Source organism: Malurus melanocephalus, unplaced genomic scaffold (assembly GCF_030028575.1).
Source record: "Malurus melanocephalus ecotype Western Australia unplaced genomic scaffold, MMel_1.1 scaffold_436, whole genome shotgun sequence".
Classification (NCBI taxonomy): domain Eukaryota; kingdom Metazoa; phylum Chordata; class Aves; order Passeriformes; family Maluridae; genus Malurus; species Malurus melanocephalus.
The window spans coordinates 311046-334208 of NW_026623668.1; the positions used below are offsets into that span (position 1 = coordinate 311046).

Sequence of the window (23163 nt, forward strand, 5' to 3'; positions counted from 1 at the left end):
TTTTAATCCTCCTCCAAATTTTTTCTTGCTTAGTGCTGGAAAGACTGTTTTTTTCCATCCCATTTACCTGTTAYGTGTGCAGGCATGGACAGGGCCATGAGAACCACACTGGCTGTGGCTGGTCCCTCTGTCCTCATGGCCCAACAGGGAAGTGCAGAGCTCACACCCACAATGGCCCTGCAGGCGCAGCTKCTTGAGAGCCGTGGCTTTGCAGCAGCACATCCCTATGGGTCTTTTGCCTGGTAGGGTAAGACCTTTGAGAGAAGTGACAACTTCCACAGTTGCTGTGGGCATCAGATATCCCAAAAAGTTACATCTTGGCCACATCATTCTGTTGTACCCCTTTAGGAATAGATATATTCAATCAGGATTACCTGTGTTTTAGCTTTTTTATTGTCTGCTTCCCTCTCTCCATTTRCCCCTCTGTTATCATAAATAAGTTATAACAGTTCTTTAGGAAAAGAAATATTAAGTTGTATTATTTCTTTAAATTCACATGTATGTTTCCTTGTTACACTAGAAGTAAAAGCTTCCCATACCCATCATCTCCCTTTCCCAGCATGGCAACAGCATTTATTTTAAATTGTAGTTCACATCTGCTTTTCCAAAAGTTAGCTTTCTTATCACCATCTTGTTACTTCAAGACAGTAGGGCATTTTGAATGCCTGACATATTTAAAAGGAGAATTTGGCAGGGGGAGGAGATTTCAAGAACATGTTGATATTAAATATAAGTATCCCAGGCAATGGATGGTGTGAGGATTACAGCTGTCCGGATGAGGAGAGAGGGAGGTACAAAAAAAGAGGAACATGAGGGCATCAAACAGTGAGTTTCCTGACTTGTTAAGCTCCAATATGCAACTCTTAAAAAGAAATACTGACTTATAAAAATATGGGCCTGAGTCAGTCAAGCAGTACCTTAGAAACACTGCAAGTTTATAGTCTTAGATTAGTTGTGAAATATCACTTCMTTTCAAAGAGCTGTTTAAGTTACTAGAAATGTGGAAAGCCTTTTTTTAAGGTTGGTTGTGCATTTTGTCAGCAAAGCCTGAGAACCCCCCAGTGTATCTTACTTATCCTTAACGTCTCATGATTGTCTGTGGACTGTGAAAGATTTCATGGCAAGTTAAGCCAGTAAAAGGAGGGAGACCTATTAGGCATATTCAGTTTATGTTGTATTTAAAACAGGTGCTTAATAAAATTAAGGGTACTGTTGAGGCTCTCTGCTACCTAAAATGCCATTAATAGAATCCTGTGTGGAGCAAATAGTGCATTTATTTTCTCATTCCCAGCCCAGTGCTAAGAAGAACGAGGACTGATAAGYAGTGGCTTTGCAGAGCAGGGTTTTACAGACACTCACCTAGGCTAACTCTCCAGCCTTATTTTTTTCTTCCTTCCCTACAGGGCTTGCTCTCAGAAATCCTCCGAAAAGAAGAGGATCCCAAGACTGCCTCGCAGTCCTTGCTGGTAAACCTTCGGGCTATGCAGAACTTCTTGCAGCTGCCAGAAGCAGAACGAGATCGGATTTACCAGGACGAAAGGGAAAGGAGCTTGAACGCAGCCTCTGCCATGGGCCCGGCGCCTCTCATAAGCACACCGCCCAGCCGGCCTCCACAAGTAAACCACTCTCTCTGCCTTTGGGATTTGCTCCTTGTGTTTTCTCACTGTCCCGCTGGGTGAGACCTTTCCGAAAGAGAAGAAACCTTTTGCCGTCGCGTTTTTTAAACGCCCGTAGAATCATTGCTTGCAGTGCATATCGCAAATTAAATTTAAGAAATGTAATGGATGATAGYAGCAGTTTATTACTACCTATTTTCTAATTTTGAGATAAATTCTATCCATTATGGTTCCTACAGAATTTTTTGCTCATTTTACTGAGGTATGAGCTTTACTGGGCATGGAAGATGATGSCTTTTAGCTGTCATCTTTTCTTACAATTCTTAGGTTCTAAATGTTATAGCTTCAGATATTGAAGGATTTGGACCACTAAACTGAGAGAGAATGATAGCAGAAGTGTGAGTACCTGCAGTGCCTTAAAAAATATTTTTCCAGAAAGCAAACAGGTAAAACTAAAGTGATGGGGAAAGARGATCCCATCCAAAAATGCTGGGATTGCTTTCATCAGCTTGAGCTCCTGACAACTGGGTAACATAAYAGACTTGCTCTATCCATAGCTCTGAAAGATTTGGATATGTTCATTAAAGCTTTCTTTAGTATTTGTTAAAATTTCTAAAATTAACAAATTAGTAATTTGTTAAAATCTCTAAAATTTATTTGATTTAATTATCAAAAAATTGCAAAGTTTGATTGAGAGATTCAGTGGGGTAGTCCTTGTGTCAATCAAGGAAACTTTGATGCTTGTTTTAAGGTACATGAGAARTGCACATGAGCCATAGGAATGCACAGGATTTCCCCAAAAAGRAACGTGGTTGTGAGCGAAACACTGCAATACCTGTATATTTTCAGAAATACTCTGCATTGCTGTGGCTCAAAGTTGTACCTATGCAAATAAAAACGGAACTGATCTGCAGATATGTGGAAATTGTGCTGTATACACAGTCCGGTTTTGCTAAACAAAGCAAGGCTTTGGGATTGTGGAAATTTTGTGATGGTTGAATATATAAACAGCAGGCTTTTGTTAATCAGTCATAGGCTTGTGGCTATGACTATGTTCATACCCATTCTGAATGCTATAAATTCCTCTCGAAATTATTTTTCTAATTTTCCTTCTGCTAATGGATACTAAGGACCACACTAAAGTRATGAATAACAAAATAGTAGGAGGGAGGACAGAAGATCACCTTGACCTGCTGCAGTACTTTTTGCAAGAGGAGAAATTTTTAGCAGAAAAAGCCAGACTGTACTAATGGTGTAGTTTTGTTATCATTAACTGAGTTTAGTCTATAAAATCCACTATAGATATTMTTCAAGATAAAGGACAAGAATCTATTTACATAGTAATGCTTTAGTGGGAAACAGTTAAATAGAGATAACCATGTTTAAAATAACRTTGGAGTTTGTTTTAATGTCTGTACCTGCTCCCACAGCCCAGGTAATTCAGAGCCAAGGCTAACCCTCCTTCTTAACTTATCTCTTTCTGCCAAGGTAATGTCTCACTCTGTCTCAAGTGGTCTTGGGCAATTTCACAGCTAAAGAACAGAGTTAATTACAGGACCTTCCAGAAGGATGTCAAGTCAGAGGTAGTCCTTGTACTGGTTTTAATTCACACTTTAAACTGTATAAATCCCTTGCAGCCCGAAAGAAAGTGAGACTTAGGGGTTTAACTGACGAAACACTGTAAGTTGAAATTTGGGGAGGGGAGGGRGAAAATCTATCTGTCTCTACTGTGCTCTTGTTCATAATTACATTTCATTTTTTTTAGTGTGAGTCAGGAGTATAGTTAACCTAATTGCGAYAGTTCAAAGTAGAAACAGCATACGTTTTAGTTTTAATCCCTTTCAAAAGGAAAGCAAGTAAACTAGGAAACCTTATAGACTAATACTTGAGGTCTACAGAACAAAGCACTTATTTTTCCAGTTGTTGTGCTGTTCTCTGTCATTCAGCAAAACACACACACTTTCCCTAGTGAATAGACYGAGAATGTAGAAACCTCTGAGTAGTGCTTTTCTGTGACCTTCTTACATGTTTCCAGAACTACCCTCCTATAAACATTTTTCACCTGCTGCTAAGTGTTTGGAGTCTTAAGTTTGAAAATTGAAATACCTGTGTTGGTAAGACAACTACAATACTTGATGTTAGAAATAATATTGAAATTATCCTAGTTGTAACACTGGCAAGTATAACTTCACAAATCACAGCAGAAAGAAATTACAGTCAGGATACTGCAAGATTTTTAATGCAAACTGCTACTATGATACCTCCTCCAAAATGTCCACAGTTTATTGAATATTAGGTACTAAGGAAATAAAACTACTAGCCTCCTTACTACTGAATTTACTATAAGCAATTATTTAAAGTTCACTATGCAGGAATACAGCATAATATTTTTCCAGCTTGGCTGTGTGCTTCCAGGATAACCATTGAAAGAGAAAACAGACCGTTTATCCTGACAACAGAATTTACGCAAGAGCCAACATATTTAATATTAAATCTTTAGACCAGTGTAACATTTGAAACAATTAAACTATGAAACCATGAAAAATGGGAGCTAATATGCCACACATGAAGGTTTATTTTGCAATTGCAAGTTATCAGTTTTGGAAGGATGTGAAAATAAACATCCTGAAAAGGATCTATTTTGCATTTTTGTGTTGCCAACTGGTGGCCAGACAGTAGAGCAGACTTAACCATTTAGGAGCTGAGATTGTTCTGCGTAAATTTTACATACTGTTGTATGCAAAAACAGAAAGCGTGACCTTCGAGGTCTGATTGGATAGTAGGAACTCACCAAGCATTAACCCTCATTCCTGAGTTAGAAGGAACAGTGTTGAACTTATCTCATTTTTACAGCATTCTTACTAGTTGCTACTTGAGCTAATGTATCTGGATTGTTTCCAATTYTTTTTTGAAATCCTTTAAGAAGCTCTTTGTCCCCCTTACTTCTCCCTTTCTCTCTGACTTAAACAAAATGCAAAATCTTACTTTTTTTTTAAAATTGAAATCATTAGCCTCTGATGCATGAGCTTTTGGGATGCATGTATAGCCCTCTAAGCTGGTCCAGTTGTAAAAGTCTGSTACTGTCTTCCACACTGGCAGACTGAGCACAAGGAGACAGCGTACACAAGGATTTTTTCCCTTGGAAATCATTCAAGTTGTCACCCCTGGGGCAGAAGCCTGTCTGTCAGGCTYTTTCCTGGGGCACTGGAGTTTATAAGTATTAGCATCTCCATCAGGTAGGTACTGCATGGAGATGTACTTTAACCTCTGCAATTCAGAAGGAAGGAGGAAGGTCCTTTAATGTTCCATTTCTTTTATTAGTTTCCCCCCATTCTTCAACACCTTCGTAACAGAACACCTCAGAGCCCCTTTTAGGGTGTTCCTAAGTTCAAAGAATTAATCTATTGCATTTTATGTGGGAATGAGGGATCTGAGGATGCTTTAGAGGATGCTGAGGTGCTGGGGATGGCCTTTTTGTCTTATCAGGGCAGTTTGGGGTTTGGGGGAAGATAACTCCCTCCTCCTTTGAACGACTGGTGAGGGTGGATGGAGACAGGTGACCAAGTTAGATTTCTTTTCCAAAATGTTCTGGTTAAAGCTTTTTAGCTGTCCTACAGTTATGACCACTTCCTTCTYAGGACAAGTAATCTCCATTTCAGCAGAGCTGAGGAAGAAATCCTTCTTGCCACCCATATTCCCCAAAGAAAATTAGTGTTAACCCTTGGGGCCCATCATTATCATCCTGTGAAAACAGAGTATGTRTAATTTTAACAAGGCAATGTTTTAAGAAGTATCCACAAATCTTGCCATGAGTCATGGTTCTGGGTATTCATTGACCAAAAGCTTCATCTCATAAATATAATYCTGGCCTCCCTCTGACTACAGATAAATTACAGTTCCTTCATGCTAAAGCAATCTTGGGTTGGGTCTCAGAGATAGGATGTCACTCTTGGAAGACTGATGTCTTGGAGGACACTGCTTAGATGGTGTTTGAGAAACAGTGAATCTCCATTTCAAGGAGTCTGGGATAACACCAGCTTTCATGAAACTTTATGGTAGGGCTCTGGAGTTTAAACACAAGCATGTCCCATATATCATCACCAGCAAAATTTTTATTTAAGTTGGCAAAATTTGAGATYTAGGTTGATAATCTTCATGCCAAGTTGTATTTTAACGAAAGTAAAAATGAACAAAACAATAAATGCAACCCTCTCCTCCCACTCCCGCAAAAACCACCATGGAGGAGAATTAATGGAAACCCTGACACTTAACTATAACTGCACTTCCAGGCGCCACTGTAATAATGGAGTAGTAAACCTTGTCCTGATAAAAGCTGTTCTGAAAGCAACAGCATTTATTGTACCTCCTCTGCTATTTGCAGAGCAGAACTGAAAAGTAGTTTGTTTTGCCTGGAATGAACTACTTTATGAATTTTAATGTACAATGTAATATTAAAAGCTAAACCAGGATTAAAGAAGATTTTTGTTCCCAAGCTAAAACAGTAGTTATGAGAATGTGTTATGTAAGATTTTTTTGTTTCAGTTTCGATGGGGAAGGAATGAGTTTCCATGTTTGTGAAAACCTCTTCTATGACGACTTACCCCTTTTTTAGGAAACTTGAATTAATCCAGAACTTCTTGCTACTGTAATCAGTCTTATTCGATGAGAAGATATATCTGAGTAGGCCAGGAGGGGATGGATGTGTTCTTTTTTATCAAGTATTCTTAGAAGACTAGATTGATTGGTGATAGGAAGATGGCCAAATGAATTTCTGATTCTCAGTGTGTTACATTTGTAAAATAATGCTCCACTCTTCAGTAAGTGTTGGCAAAATTTGGTTACTGTCAAAAAAAAATTAGCTGATCCATGTTTTCTTTCCTAAACAGAAAATGTGGCTGTAAGTGTAGGTGGGGTGGGAGGTTGTGCTTAAGTGTGGATGAGATGAGAGATTATGTTTTGTTTTGTTTTTCTCTCTGAAATGTATACTTTTTCCACCTCCTCTCCCAAGTCCTGAAGTTGCACCGTGGAGTGCTTTTTTGTTTTCTGTTGGTTTTTTTTTGAGGAGGAGGGTGTTTTTTCAACCCAGCTTCAAACAGCCTCTGTCTTGAACTCAATTCCAAATTCAACACAACAGCCTAGATGCTTTCTTATGTATAAATTATGGAACAGTTTTATGTATGGATATTCTCCAAGAGGTTAATTAGCATTATTGCATGGAATTCATCAGACCAGAGCAGACCAGTAGTCCATCTAGACCATACCTGATCTTTGAAGAGAAATTATTGAGAGGCAGGAGAAGAATTTTTATACTTGGCCAGTGAAGTGAATTGGAGAGGCATAGGGTATGACCGTGAACCACAACTCTGGATAATCCCCAAACCCATAATTTTATAACTTTAAGACTTTTATTTCTCTGAAGATCTTTGGGCTCATWCCACTTTTTGATGCAGATATTAGTGTTTTCTGAATTCAGTTAGTGTTCCCTAATTAAATATCAACAGAAGGCAATAGGTGTTTGTTTGTTTGTTTTAACTTCAGTGACATATCAGATGTTGAATTTATTGTACCTGTACAATGATCACTGTGATTTGCAAACTAGAATGAGGATTTTCAGTAATTCCCTTGGGTTAAATGCTTATCCATATTAAATTGGACATTGGAAAGTGTGGACCAAGTTGCACAGTTTAAATTATCTCTACAGTGTGGTGTGTGATGGTTTTTGATGATCTGGGTGTTCACAGCTCAGTTAAGTGATCTATGAAGTACTGCTACAATGTGAAGCAATCTTTTGAAGCTCAGTAGCAATCAAAAAGGCAGTGTGCTTTACAGAAGAGATACGTTTTGATGAAGATCACAAGAGCAGTGTTTCCTTCCCAAAAGACTTGTGTGTGCTAGCTGAATACCTTTATCTTCTTATCCTCCTTTTGGGTCCTTCGAAGATTAGTTACAAGTTAAAATTATTTTTGGGAGGAAGGACTGAAATTCATTTCCCAAAATTTAAACCCAAGKTCCAAGAAGGCATGTTGACAAAGCCATCACTTTTTCATTGTCTGATTCAGCTTAGACTAATTTTTACATGCACACAGATAAGTCTGTCTGCAGTTKTATGTTTAACATCCACACCAGTTGTCAGTTAATCTTCTGGCAAATCCTGCTCATGTAAAGGTTATAAAGTTGCCACTAATTTTGTATTTTTAAATTATTTCACTGTATGATRTTYAGGAGATGAACCTGCTCTTGTGCCSTGTACTGATTTGCCTGGTGTGAGGCATACCTTTTTCTGCTCTGTGGTGGGAAGGAGAGAGTTTTGTGGTGCTGGTCCTCTTACTGCCCTCTGTGAGGTGCCTCAAATGTTTCTGAGCAGCCTTTGGTCCAGTCTTGGCCATCCTCTGCTGCAGTGTCACTGATAAAATGTCACAGTGCAGAAAAGGGCATGGATGCAAAGCACTGACTGTTTTCATATGAAAACAAATCACTTGATTAACTRTGTGCCACATCCCACAATCCCAATTCTGGGATTTTTCTTCATTTTCCTTTTTACTTAGGATYCTGGTTTTCAAACAATAGAAAGTGCTAATGCCTGCCAAAATCGGGGCAAGGGAAAGTGCTTGTGGATACCTTGTTCTTGCTGGAGTTTTGCCCCTTGCAGTTAATGGGCGTGTGTTAGCACAGTTCCTGAAATGCGTGACAGACAAATCAGGCTCAGCAAAARTGGCATGCACTCTCCATTTCTGGGCTAGATTATTTTATCTTAAAAACACTGTAGAAGGTGGCTAACACAAATTGAGCATGACATTTCTAAGAAAAAATGGGCTGCTGATTTGCCTAAGTATGTCTCTCACCCATAGCCTTTGACTCCCGCACTCTCGTGAGACCTGTGACATATGAAAGCTCAGAGAGAGTGAAATCTGCAAGCTCAGATTAGAAGATGAATTATCATGTTGTCATGATTTCCTTTTGAACCTCAAGGGACTTCAGAGCACAGAAAGATGCTGACTTGCACTGGATCAAACTGATAGTGAAAGTGTGGGTTTAGACACCTACTTAAAAGTAGGCTGAATCACCTTCTGGAAGTGCCRGGCTCTGTCCATTAGATTCAGAATTAGGCTGAATGACTATCTGAAACTAGATATGTAAATTCTGAATAACTAAATTAATTCAGCTCTCAATAACCTCAGTATGAATCATTAGGTTTGAACTGAAATCATAAGGTTTGATTTTGTTTGCATCATCACCTTGTGGGTTCTTGGCAGAAATCCAGTATTTCCTTTCCTCTGATCCACTTTAGGATTAGTGGCCCATTAGGTCCACTAATCTTGAGCAAGCCTTGCAAGAGTAACTACTAAAGACAGACGTTATCCTTAACTACTGAGAATATTGTAGGATAAACTGAGTACCTGCTGATTTTTTGTACCTCTCAACTGATATTGCAGAAACTACAGTCTAACCTTGCTGGGATGATGCTTGGTGTTGAAACATCACTTCCATCATTTCCAGAGGATGAAGGAAAGGATAGTCTCCTGCACATCATGTCGCTACTGTTGGGTTTTTTTTTTTGTTGTTGTTTTCCTTAATGCTGCAGATGCAGCATAAAGGTGGTACTGTRATCATTCTGTCTTGTTTACATGTTTGGTGTTTATTTAATCCGGACTGCAAGAAGAATAAATATTTGATGTATGTAAGTGAAAAACAACTAGATCAGTAGCTTTAAGAAAGTTCTATCTTGGTTTTATGAATGAGTGGTTAAAGTATGCATTATTCTAAACTGTCTCTTTCTTAAAAACATTTTAAGAGCTTAACTGATAAGATAAATTTTAAAAAATTCAATCTAAAGCCACAAATTTTCAACATTATCAGGAATTTGAGTGTACWGGGCATAGGACATGAATCAAGATATATCTGTCAGATTTCTATTTCATTAGAGATTCTTTTATGCTGCACTTACAATTTTTATTTAATTTGTGTGGGGCAAAGAAATCGTGTAAGGATTCACAAGTCTCTACAAGACTGTTTGACAAGTTTCCACCTAATTTATTTTATGACACTGAAATTTGCAGTGGTCTGTTAATGGTAACTCATATTTCAGATGCACTCACCTGTTACAATGCACTGAATTTTCTTGTTTCCTGGTTGCTTGAACCATAGATAACATATAATGTTAATTCTCTGAAAAGCTGAAAGAATATCAGAGAAAGATTGGATAAAAGGAATAAAATGCAAAGAGGAACTACTTAGGGAGGGAAAGAGAGGAAAATAACTTTTTCATAATGAAAAATGTCTCATATTTTCTAGGTCAAAACTGCTACTATTGCTACAGAGAGGAATGGAAAACCAGAAAACAATTCCATGAACATTAATGCTTCCATTTATGATGAGATTCAGCAGGAAATGAAGAGAGCTAAGGTGTCCCAAGCACTGTTTGCGAAGGTTGCGGCAACCAAAAGCCAGGTAAAACTCACAGGGTGCAAAGAGCTCCCTGTCCTGTGCAATTATCCCCCCAGATCAGTTTCTGTGTGATAAAATAGGTGGCTGGGTCCATGTATCAGCCCACTACAATAACTCAGAGCTCCTTGCTGAGTCTGGAGGTAACCTCTGGCTCCCCTGGACCAGGCAGGGTAGAGAAGCGACTTCCTGAGATGTCTCACTCCCTTTTCCCTGCCAGCCAGACACCTTCACTGGATACCCATGGGTCTTGGTGTGGCTCAGAGGGGATCAGGTTCATCAGTTCTTAGCTGGTCGGGATGTGCCAAAAGCTGTGGGCAAGCTCTGGATATTAGTGCCAAATTAATCTTGAGGCTTTGGTGTTTTGCAGTTACATGTGCTGCAACAAGGAAAGCTGTGGTACTGGGCTTTTGCACAAAAATGTTTAGTCAGATCCACTGGTAAGACTGTGCACTGGTGGACAGCACTGTCAAAAAAAAAGCAAAACAAACAAAAAAAAAACCCCAGCAAATACAGTTATAGCTGAGAAAAAATGTATGCTCTTTGTGGAATACGATGTCTGCTTGGTTACCTGCATGTGTGCATACATATGTGTTGTATCTTCAGTTTTAAGCCTTTGTTGTGTGGTTTCCTATTCTGTTTTCTTCAACTGAAGATTTTCTGTCAAGTTTAGTGGCAAGAGGGAAATCAGCAGGCACTTGTTGGGTGTGATTATCATAAGTGACATGTCTTCTGAGAGAGATCACTGGAGTATGCRGAAGCATTGATTTAAGTGAGAATGCATTAAGAAGTAAAGGAGAAACATACAGAAAAATGGCAAAGACTAGAACTGTGGTTATACAAACACTTGAAAGAAATGGCAAAGGCACCGATGGTTACAATGTTGAATTTTCATGTTAGATTAAATGTTAAATCCACTTAATCACTAYTCCTTTACTTTTTAAAAATTGCTTCGTAGAAAAATTCAGCGGCTTCCAAGGAAAGCTAGTGACGCTCAGTTACATTGATGTTTCTTGGGCTGTCAGCATTTTAGTGCTGATTTTCTTTTTAACAAGTCTTTAACTTTTGACTTCTGTGCTGTTCRCATTTTGGAGTTCACTTCATTGTACAGAAAGGATGTTGTCTCTTAAGTTATATGGTGTAAGGAGCATTTAAAGGGATATTTTGGAAATGTTGTATCAAAATGATTAAACTCAAGCTGTGGACTGTAAAAATTATAGCTTTATAGGCCACATGCCTGCCTACCCTTCAATCACTGTCAAAGTGATAATTTCAACAATAATATGTTTCTTTTATTGTGGGATTCTAAACACCAAGTGCTGTTTAAACATTAAACTGAATTGTTTATGTTAGTGCTGTACTCAGTGTGTCATACATCAGGCCACTATAATCTCCCATGGAATGTAAAAATTCTGTCATGAATCATGGCTTGTATATCGGAAATTACTGTAATTTTGATTGGAAATTACAGAGCTCTTGAAATGTTTCTAATTATGATAGAATGTTACAGCAGCTTCCAACCTGTGTGCTCCTCAGATGTCTTTATTTACATATCAAAACTTGGGGTTAGAGAACTGTCCGTTCTCTGCACCTTMCCCTTTCCAGTGCAGTCTTCTGTGAAGCTAAGGTATGAAGCCAATCTATCAGCTCACATAATTTTGTTCTGATCTGATTTGTGTGATAGTATATTTATTTAAATGCAAAGCCTTAAAATTTYTAGGTGGGTCAGCTCTTCTAAAGGGACTTTCAAAGCAACAGGTAAAAAAAATGAAGCCTGAAAGCTTCCAGAGGATGCAGTGCAGGTTTATTTGAGCATTGGTATAAAATTTAAGTTCTTGTACAAACTTTCTATCAAGTACAGAAAACAACACCAAACACATACTTCTTTTCCATTTTACTTAGGTGATCATGCAGTTATTCCCAGGGGTTCTTTTTTCTCCCCTGCTTCAGCAATGCAATGTTAATTTATGTGTCTAGCAAGCTTTCAGGTCAGTAGTTAAAGTCTCATTTCTACTAGAATGCTGCTTTGCATAAGTCACCTCCTAGGTAGACTGGATGTGTTGTGTTTTCTCGAACTAGCTGACTACTAGTCACCCAATTAATAATCTTTAAATATGTAACAATGCCACATATATTGAAGGAGGTACATGTATTGTAAAAGATTCTGCATTGGAGCTCTTCAGTGGTACAAGCATACCTTTCTTGGGCAAAAAAGTCATCCTTGCACAAAAAGAGGCTTGTTCAAACGCATTCTCTGAGAGAACCTCTCTTGAGAGAGATCTATTACTGATATTTTTTAAATTTGGGGATATTGGTTCCATGCTCAGAACTGGAAATCCTGAGATAACCCAAGTTATAGTGACAAGTTTGAAGGRCACGTATTAGAAAATGATGCATTGATTGAGAGTTTTGTTTTTTAAAATGGCTAAATTTGAACATTGCTGGTTTTATTTTATTTTGGATATAAAAGCTTGATTAACTTCTGAGTGTAGTCTGGAGTTGTGGTGTAAAACCGTTGTGACCTAAACCAGCTCTGCGAGGGGAAAAAGGTAGTTGTTTGCTGGAGGGCCTTTTCATTATTATTTTTTCCCTAAGAAACTGATTTGGGTCAACATTAGATTGGATGTCTAAGCAGCCAGTAACTGCAAGGTGGCTGGGCTTGCCTGAGCCAGGAGACTGCAGATAATGTTCTGCTGACTAGCGCACTTTGTACAGAATTGCTATTAAACGATGCGCTACAGGAGTTTCTATTTGGGTAGCGCCAAGGTAAAAAACAAGCCTCTTCCCTTGCTCTGTGTTAGTGCCTTTGGCAAGASTGGAACTGGAAATCCTGGGATAATCACTTCATTACAGTGAAGTCTGGAGGAAACATTAGAAAATAATGTGTCGGTTAACAGTTTTGTTTTAAAACCCTCCTGAGTGGCAGAGGACTGACCATGTGTGGACCTGATGCTGAGGAAACCAGCTGTGTGCTGGGGCCTGGGTGTGGCAGAGGTGACAACTGTTAGAGAGATCGTGTGCTGGCTTGGGTGAGGGATGATTTTTGAATTTGTAGTGTCACGGAGCGCGCTTTGCTGGTGGCTTCTTGGCTTTCCCGAAGAAAAGGACCTATCTGGCACATGGGTTTGAGCAGGTTTGGAGGTACAGCTAGGACATTCCTTCAAATGTTGAATTCTTTTCCATATAGGAAGGTATACATTCTGTATGTTTTTTTAAGTTTCTGTGGTTGTAAGGATCGATATATTATCTACAGAATAAATTCAAAATTTGTTAAATTCAAAATATGTAGTTTAAAAGTTAATATGATTGTGCTGAGGAGCTAAGGAAGATATTGTAATTCAAATTCCTGTAATACATCATACCTTTGGGGGAGTTTTAGAACTTTAATTGGCAAATCACCTAATGTCAGTATTTAAAATCTTGCATTTTTATTGTAGGTTGTCTGTCTAATAGGCCTGCATTTTTTTTGTTGGATTATGTTGAAAAGAGAGCTTTGCAAAAATGCACACAAAAAGAAGACAGAAAGATTTACYGAGTGTTTTGTCTCTTTTCCCGTGTTGTTGGTTTTTAATGGTAGAACGACAATGCCAACAATATTATTTGCTAAAATTTAATCAGCACACCTGAATAACTCTAAATTAAAAGAATCCACACATAAAATTGTGTGGCATACGTTACTTTTACAATTTCATCATATTGGGTTTTATTAAATTTATAACCTGAAAGTCTGATTCAAGTAATTATGAAAGCACATTCTTAATTTCGTTATTTAAAAAAAAAAATAAAGTTGATTTGTGTAATGATCATTAAGATATCATGGTTCAGTAACTGTGCAGTGGTTACGATGTTCTCATGTGGGAGCCAGGGATGAGTTTTTCTTGATGGTGACAGATGCTGAAATCTAATTTTATTCCATAAAAACAGACAAACAAGCAAACAAAACCCCCAAACCTAAGAGCCCTGAGAGATAAGGCAGGTAGAGACTTGTAGTGTTTCTGTTAGCTGTGTTTTGAGAAGTGAGATTTATGTTATGGCTTATCCTATAAAGCTGTGGCTTGCACGTGCTAGAATGAAGCAGAGAAGAAAACAAAACTTTGCTGAAAATCAGCTTAAATTRCTAAAGCTTTCATAAATTTAGGAAATTGCAGTTTGCAGAAACTGAATTGATATCAAGCTTTGTACCACTGAGAGTCCCATGCACTACAGTTTAAGGCTGCTAGCCTGCATTATTTACCTAAAGAAGTTTAATTTGTAGTAAAATAAACAGGTGAAATTGATACTCTTCTGCAATGTCAATCCTGCCAATGGCTCTTTATAGCCCCGTAGGTGCCAAATGCTCTCCCTTCTCACCGAATAAAAATGCATCTATGTGGCATGTGAGACACTTGGCTCTCACAGAATCATGCKTTGATTTTCATTTTAAAGTAAATCTAATGGAGTACTATCCACACCTCCAGAAACCTCTCTAATGATGTAGAATTCTGACCTGTTACTTCTGAGCTGTTGCGTTGTGTTGCCCAGTTTCCTGTCCTTCCGTTCCCGTCTTTCGCTTTGGTTAGTAGTAGTTTCACATCCAAAGCACGGTGGTAAAATCACTGGTTTCAGGCCATGCTAGAGACTCCATCCTGAGCCATCAGGCAAGTATTTTGTGCAGTGCTATTTAATTAGAAGTGTTTGACTTTTTGCCTTTGTAGGTGCCCGGAGCGTTCTCCTCCGAGAGGCTGAGTGAGGAAATCYAACGGGTAGGCACTAGGCAGAGAATCTAGCACTCCTGAGTAGATGGGAAGGAGTTAAATGGGAAGGGAATGCTAAATATTGGCACTAAAAATGCTTTTGGCATGCAAATACCATGCTTTTCCTGACATAAATATTTTCAGAATAGGCCATTAGAGTTCAGGTATATAAAACCCTGCTTTTACTGGAAATTTTAATGTTGTAGTAAACCCAGAGATTTATAGTGAAAAATTGATGTCTGTTATCTCACTTTTATCTTTTTAACCAGCAGTTTTATAAATGCTATATCTTTGATCTGGCTTTTTCCATCTAGAGACTAGGCTATATACTCTAATAGGAAAGTCATTTTTAAACAGCTTCCCACACTGAACAAGCGCAGTATTGTGGATCTGGCACAGAGATGTAACATGCCATTACCGCAGATATAGAACAATCTATTCAACTATTTTTCAGCGGGAGGAAAAGAAACCCACTTTATCATCAGGAGTAACCCTCTGGTAACARTGTGGCTTTAGGAGGGGATCTTGAAATTTATTTCCAAAGCAGTTTCCCCAGGGCACTGCACCTCAGGCTGCCCAGAATGGTACAGCCTGCAGGGCAGGAGGGGGCTCTGTCCTTCGCCCGTCACCCCACTCTCGTCAAGTCCTCTCCTGCCTTTGTCTCCCTCAGAGCAGCTGAGTCACTTCCTGGGTTTAAATCTTGGCTTAAAAACCTTCTCCCCCCACCCCCTCCCAACCTCAGTGTACAATGGATTCTCTGTGGAGCAGGGAGGGATGMTGCACAGGGAGACGCGAGGTGGAAACACAATGTACTCCGAGGTCTGTTGTTTCACAGGTCCACCTGGAAATAAATTCCTTGCCCTGGTGCGAAGGCGAGATACAGTAGTTAGAAAACATTAGCTGCAAAAACACACAACAGCATCTATTTTTTATTATTTTTTAATGTTATTTTCCTCCCCCYTCATTGCCTGGGGGTGATTATTCTGGCAGTTGAAGAGGTGCCATGAGCAGCAGGAGTCAGGGTGGGATCGGGTGTCAGCAGGGATGGAAGAGGAAGAGTGTGAACTGAGAAAGCAAGATGGGCTTTTGCATGCAATCAAGAATTGCCCCATAAAGCGGCATGTCATTCAGTGAAACTGTGAAATTTGGCAGATAGAGCTGATTTGTTTCTTTCACAAAATATCGAGTTACAGAGTCATAGTGTGTTCTGTCTTGCCCAGGTCGAAAGGAAAAMGATTTTCAGGTTTCTAGTGGGGGAAAAAAATGAATGTTTCATGTCTTTCCTCTGCCCCATGTACTTGTGTCTTTTRCAACATGTCATCTCAGAAATAAAGGTTAAAAGATCAGGAAATTTCCTTAGCTTTTTTAAAAAAAAATTACATCTCAAAAAGAGGGTAGAAAAATTGAGTTTAGTTGATTCTCTTATTTTTTGATCTTGGTAGACCCAAAAAAGGGCTGGCATTGATTCTGACTATATCCCACATTATTTGTATGACTTTGGTTTAGTGACTTCAGCGAGCCTTGGGTTCCTGCTAGGAAAGAATAGACAGGAACTCCACAAATCAACAAAAATGTACTGAAGAGAAACCACCTTAAAAGCCTCAAGGTGGTTCACATCAGCATGCAACTGCCCATGTATGCAGAGGGCCTATGTAGAGGAGGGGGGAAAATGCATTAAAACCTGAAATAGTTCAAGCCAAAGAAACAGGTACAGAATGGAAAATGCTTAACTGCTAAGAGGATTATATTGACCTCTTCAGGCAGCTCTCTGGGGCCAGGTAGCCCTTTCAGCACATAAGGCAGAGGCTGTGTTTGTTGACACACCGGTGAAAATGTGTGCTTCCTGAGCATGCTTTACACGTGGGGTCAAATCGGCTGAGGCTGGAGGTTCCCAGCCAGGCGGGTGGCAGCAGGAGCAGTTCAAACGCTGCCGTTTAAAGGACTGGTGGCAGYTTCAGGAAATGGAGTGTGTTTGAACCCTGAGGAGAGCTTCCCTGGAGGGATGTGGTGCGCACCTGCCCCGCGCTGGTTGGGAGTTAATGCTTAACGGTGCGTCCCTGGGAGGCGCTGGGACCGCTGACTGCCTGGCAGGATGTGGCCTGCAGGTGTCCAGAAAGCAGCAAAGTGTGGGGGGTCTTGGTTGGATGGTTTTTGTCTGGTGAAAAGCATAAATGAATGAGAGAAGCTAGGAGAAGTACAAGTTGAAGTCATTAAATGTACAAATGAAAAAAGAGAGCCAAGAAGAGAAAGCTTTTTACAAAATATAAAATTATGTTAAAGCAGCAAGACGGCACAACATAAGGAATGTTTGGTACATGTTATTGAAACTGAAAAATCAGAGTATGGAATGAATTATAATTTAGCATAATCCATAATTTTACAGTTTTCATTTTGAATTATTTATCTTATATGATTTGATTAAAGATAAAACTGGCTGACAAGATCTCTAACATCTCTGCATTTCTTAATGACAAATGAAAAAACTCCTCATTATAACTTCACAATTTAAAAATCTTTATTTGTATTGTTTCTATATAGCTCCCTTTTATTTTTAAAGCATATTTCAGCTACACATTGTGTACACACGATTCCATAACCCATCAGGCTTCAGTGTTGCCTCAGTACCTCTGATTCAGTAAATCAGATCATAGGCAGCATGCTGTCATATAATAAGGTGTCTGATCCTTATTACCAGTTTGTTGATGCACAGACTCCTTCAAATTGACCATTGCAACACATGGTTTCCCCTGAAACTAGCTGTGATAATTAGCGTGGCTCTAATGAGACAGAATGTCACTGATCTTGTGCTGAACTGTCGAGTATCGACGCTACGGATGGGAACTGTCAAAGCTTGCCATCTGTGACAGAGCTTGGCATATTCCATTTGCAAGGTAGAGCATGCTCAATAGACTGTTTTTAAACAAATGGTCCATTTCTTGATTAGGGCTCTGTGTTCTGTTACTGTGGAAGACTTTATATCATAGTTAAACTTTCTGCTTTTTTTTCCCCTTTTTCTTCGGCTGGGGTAAGCTCRTTAGGAAATGAAAACACTACTGATTCTCAAACCAGTCCTTCAGTTTTCTGTTAGACTTTGGGGGAGAGGTGGGGAGGAACTGGTCACATATTCATTCTTCTTCTTTCCCCAGTTATCTTAATAAATTTCTTTTAGGGCTAGCATTCCCACAAATCCTTTTATCTGACCTTTTTAAGCATTGAGGGGTAGAGATGGCATAGTTGTGAAGTATAGAGGAAAAAAAATTAAAAAGTCTCAGGYGATGTGCAGCAGGAGCATGTGCATCTGGGATGAAATATTGAACTGGTCAGGAGAGTCAGGCACCCAGGCTCCCGGGACCGGCCCTGCAAAATGCCGTGCAAAAAGTCCAGCGCTGCTTATCATTCCAAAATATGCTTTGTTGCTTTTTATTTCCTCCTTCTCTGGCAGACCACACAGGGCTTGTTCTGAAGAACATTTTCACTAATCTGATCAGGCAGCCAAATACGCCGGGAAAACTGCTTTAATGATCCCACTAATTACCTCAAGTCAATATGAACTGTATTATTAGACTGAGGGAAAATATTCCATTAGGTCTCCCCCTTGGGAGTTTCTCCGCTTTGTGATGTCACCGAAGCCTTCGCCCTCTCGCTTGTAATTAATTTTATTTACACACGCAGGCACGCACAAGGTCACACCTGCACAACCGGAGCTGGCCAGGGAGCTAGTGGCACTCAGGCTTAATCAGATCTGTCATAATTACCATTCTGCATGTTTCTGACACACGCTGTGAAATATTTCAATTTAACTGCCGCTACCAGCACAACCAGATGTAGTGTGAGTGTGGCTGCATTGGAAATATTATTCCTCAGGATAAACTCTCTCCTCCTCCTTTTTCCTCCCACCCCCTCTCCCTTTTACAGCTAATGTGGCACAGAAGCTGATGTATCCTGTAAATCTTGAATGCAGTGCTAGATTGATAACAGCAGATTAGACAGTTTAACCACAAACAGCTTGTTCATTTTTCACAAATGAAAACCACATGTGGTGTAACTAAAATTTCAGGCTCTTTTTTTTTTTTTCTCTCCCCTCCTCTTTGGTTGTTGTTTCCTTTTGTGTGTGCATGTGTGTGTTAAGGTCTGCCTTTAGCTGTAAAGGGGTGAAATAAAAGAGTAAACATGCAGGGGGAAGAGACACTGCTGTCTTTGGAGATTATTTCTCCCTGACCTTTATTAAAAACCTTCTCTGTTTTGGCAAAGATATCAGATATCACAAGGGGTTTGTCACTCACTCTGAGACTTTCTAATCTCTGGGGTTTATGCCCATTTATTAAAGAAGTCATCTTACTGTGCTGGTTTTCAAAATAACATGCCAGCAAACACCTTGTTTTGAGAAGAGCTTCTAACAAAAAAATGTAGTCTTCACTGCTGCCTAAATTTAGTAGAAATAAAATTTTCTGCCAAAGTTTTTCACCGTGGATTTTGTTTCCTTGCTAACTCTTCCCTGTACCTCTCCCTTTGGGGAAAAGATTATTTTTAAAAAAGAATCCTCAAGGTCTTTTGAAATTTTGGCAAATGGAAAATGGATTTTTTTAATTAAAACATTTCCTTATTTATTTTGAAAACAGATTATGAAAAATTAAATATTTTCTTATGAAAACACTTTTTAGGAAACTAAAAATTCCTTTAAATGGTTTTGCTTTTTTTCTCATAAATCCATTTTTTCTCAGGTAAATTGTTCAGCTTTCCCTAATTAAACAGCCTTCAATACTTGTTTAGGTGTTTTTTTAAACCATCTACTCTTTAGTAGATCACAGTTGGCTACTTTTCCTACACAGAGAAAAAATTAATGCAATTTTGATAGAAAGTTTTAATTATAAGGTTTTAAAACAAATTTTACAGCAAGGAAAAAAATGTAAGCGTGCAGAACACAACTGAGGAGATTTTCCGAAAGCTGTTCCAGGTATTGTCAGGCRGGAGGAGTGGTGCAGTGCATTGGATAGAAGTTCATCAAATCTAATCTGTAATAAGGCTTCCAGGGGAGGTTTAAAAAAAAAACCCAGTTTTAGTAAGAGGTTGTTTTATCCATTGGCAGTGATTGGTGATGCAGTGGAAATACTGAAAGTGCAAGACTCGGTGGGGTTAAGACTCAGTGTTCAAAGTCAGTCATAAAAAGGTGAACAGGGCAGGTTTTGAAAGCCACTGAAGGCACAGTTTGTAGCAGAAAATTTGGCTACATAGATGGCCCCCCAGGCTGCTGCAGACAAGGTTAAAGAGCCATGCTCGTACTGGTTGGTCAGCAGCTACTGACTGCATTATTCATTCCCCAGAGCTCAGCTGGTCCGTGCAGGTGTGCCATCAGTGTTCTTCACTGCATGGCAATGCCATCTCCTTTAGTGACTCCCCCAAGCCCCAAAAACAGGGGCCCCAACAAAAGACAGGCCCCAATAAGGGGAAAATCTCATYCTGGAGGTGCAGCCAAAGCCTTGGAAGTGCTGTCACTGCAGGTATCTCAAAAATAAGTCTGAAGATGAGGAGGAGGGCATGAGGGCTCATGTTGGACGAGGTAATGCTGAAATGAACTGTCAAGATCCTTGCAAGGATCTGGAAATACAGCACTCATTTCTCTGCAAAGCCATTCAAAAAATGTCATGCAGTGGGGAAGCACTGGGATGCCAAAAGAAGAAAGTATGGCACCCTCTCCTACCTCCTTTGAGTCTTTTTATTTTTAGTTTTTCTTTCTTAGGTAGTGTTCTGGTTCCCACACTCCAGATGTGTGAATCAGCTCTTCCCCAGGCAGCACCTGCTGTCTGCCTGACAAGAGGTGCTGTTTCTGGCAGGATGGATTTTCTTAATCTCTCTTCCTGCTTCCTATACCCTCACCTTCTGTTTTGTTTTTCTGCCACTGCCTTCTCTTATTCCTCTCAAGTACGGCTCTTCTCTTAGTTCTCCTTGGGCTTTTTCCCAGCCCTTCCTGGTCTTGTACACCCTCACCATTCACTCTGACTCCATCTGCCTCTTTATCCTGTCTTCCCTCTGTCCCCTACCTGCTGGAATCCCACTCCAGGCACAGTATGGGCACTCCATGCCCTTGGCCTTTGCTGGACTGGGCACCAGCATTGCTGGCTTTGTGTGTGAARCATCTTTCCTTTTTCTGCATGGTGACATGGATTTAAATAGGAAAATAGCCATACTCTTGATTTCTCAGGTTGCTTGTGCCTTCTGTGAGCAGGTCACTGATTCGGGAGGCTTTTGAAGATTGAGTATATCAGTGTTTGAACTATTAATAAGAAGGGGGAAAATCTGAGCGAGCTGTATGGGAGTTAACTAGGAGCATAAATGAAAACAAAGCTATGGTGGCAGAGGCGAGGAGGAGGCTGAGGAGGTAGCGAGCAGCCTGTGGTTCCTGGCTGTGGGGGAAGCAGGGCACCAAGTAAACAGCACAGAAAACAAAAGCAAGCTCAACCCGTAACTAAACAGGAAATGACAGGGTAAAATTCCTGCTGAAAAACTGAGGGCTGCTAAACATGTAACTGCAGAGAATAAAGGCATCTTGTGCAAGCAGAAATGTACAGTAACGGTCCGGGAAGCAATTTGTTGAAGGAGTGACCAATTACAAATCAGGTGAAGGGCTGCTGGGCAAAGGCAGAGTATAAAAGAATAGATGTGTGTTTTCTCCTTTAATGTTAAACAGGGTAATTCAGAACACATAATGCCTGAAAGAATGTTGCAGGATTTCTGGATGCAAGGTGAGAAAGGAGATGATATTTTKTTCCAGATAATTTTTTATTTTGCTGTTCCTAATAATTTATCATCACATCTGTTTTTTTACTTTCTTCAAATTTTAACCTATAATTCAAACTTCATATTTTTGATCATGCATTACCCCAGACTGTTGGCATCTAACAAATAAGCTAGAGCAGGCATGCAGCTAGCTAAGTGGGGAAAAATTCCAATTTGCAAATATTTATCTAATTTCAAATCTGCCRGATTCTATCTGAAAGCACATTGTTATTCAGGGGGCATCTCATTTTTATTCCTGTGCAGTGCCATGTTCCCTTGCTTCAGGTTGGCATTTGAGGAACATATAAATATGGTTTTCAGGATCTTTGTAAAGCAAAGATGTTTGGACTGAGTGGTCCTTAGCAGAATTCCCTGAAGTTTTGGATCCAAACTAGGCAAGATATGCACATATATCAGTTAACGTCTGTGGGTGACTGGTTATTTTGCTGAGCCTGGTGCTTAGCATCTCTAGTACCTATRCCATGCAAGAGAAAGTTCTACTGATACAGGAACTTTCCACTGTTTATGTAGGRCCAGTTATTAAAAAAACTAAAAACAAAACCCCCAAAAAAAMCTATGAAGGACTTAAATGAGGTTTCTTTTTATTTTTTTGCTTTGGGGCAGSCAGTTTGCTTCACCTCTGATAAATCATTTGCTACTGTTATGTTCTTAAGGAGAGAGTCTAAAAGGATTGATCTTTTTCACCTAAGGAGCAGGGTGGGGAGGATCAGGAAAGGAAAATGCATGCTACTGCATGTAGCCCCTGGTCTGGAAATGCTGCTGGGGCTGGGATTCAGCTGGGCTGGCACTTCTCTTGCCCAGTGAGGAAAATTGTAACACTAAGAACTGCTCTCTCTAGGAACTTTTCCCTTGTCGCTGTTCTTGATCTTATCCTGACAGCAAACTACCTGGAAGCACTATTGTGTTGGTTCCCACCCAGGAGAGAGAAACCTGATCTCTCCAGCTTGCCTTTTGATCCTATTGTTTTAAGTTTCTGCCACAAGCAWTTGTGCTACAAGTAAGGATATTTTAGCTTCCTGAGTCTTTCGCTGCCTTTCTTTTTCCATGGGTGAGAAACATGCTTCTGGCAGCTCCCTTCTCATCTGCTGGGAGGCATCAAACTCTCACAAGTGTGGATTTTAAAGATTTTTTTTTTAACTGCTTTGAGAAAATGAACATTATTAATTTTTTGACTGTTTCCGTGGTTAAAAAAATTAGAAAAGAAGTCAGAGAAAAGTTTCTTTTCAATTTGCTTAAGACTCCCCTCAACCTTGTATTATCAGGGCATTAAGTGTTCTTCACTGTGAAACTGAGAGCCACAGAATCCAGCTTAACTGCAAGAGACATTTTCTCAGAATATTTAAATGTCTAATTCAAATCTATATGAAAGCTTTTAGTTAGGCTGTGAAGGGATGTCTGAGAATGCATTTGAGTTGTRTATGTTTTGGAATGATGTCACTTGCTGGAATATCTTGTCAGCTGAACTGAATTTACAATGAAGTCCAAATATCTGTAAGCCTGCGATTTTTCAGTGTGTGGTAGATCTTCCCCAATCCAAAACGAATTCTGCAAAGAAAAATCATATGACAAGAAGCCAT

The 23163-nt window shown here is 39.5% G+C and overlaps 1 protein-coding gene across 4 annotated transcripts in view; it reads left to right on the forward strand.

Moving 5' to 3' along the window:
* The window catches only part of SATB1 (SATB homeobox 1), a 92524-nt gene that overhangs the window by 55123 nt on the left and 14238 nt on the right, over positions 1-23163 (forward strand). For all 4 annotated transcript variants that reach the window (XM_057380099.1, XM_057380102.1, XM_057380101.1 and 1 more), the window contains 2 exons: positions 1404-1616; positions 9909-10064. In XM_057380099.1, coding sequence (XP_057236082.1) covers positions 1404-1616; positions 9909-10064 — 369 coding nt within the window. The remainder of the gene's footprint in view (positions 1-1403; positions 1617-9908; positions 10065-23163) is intronic.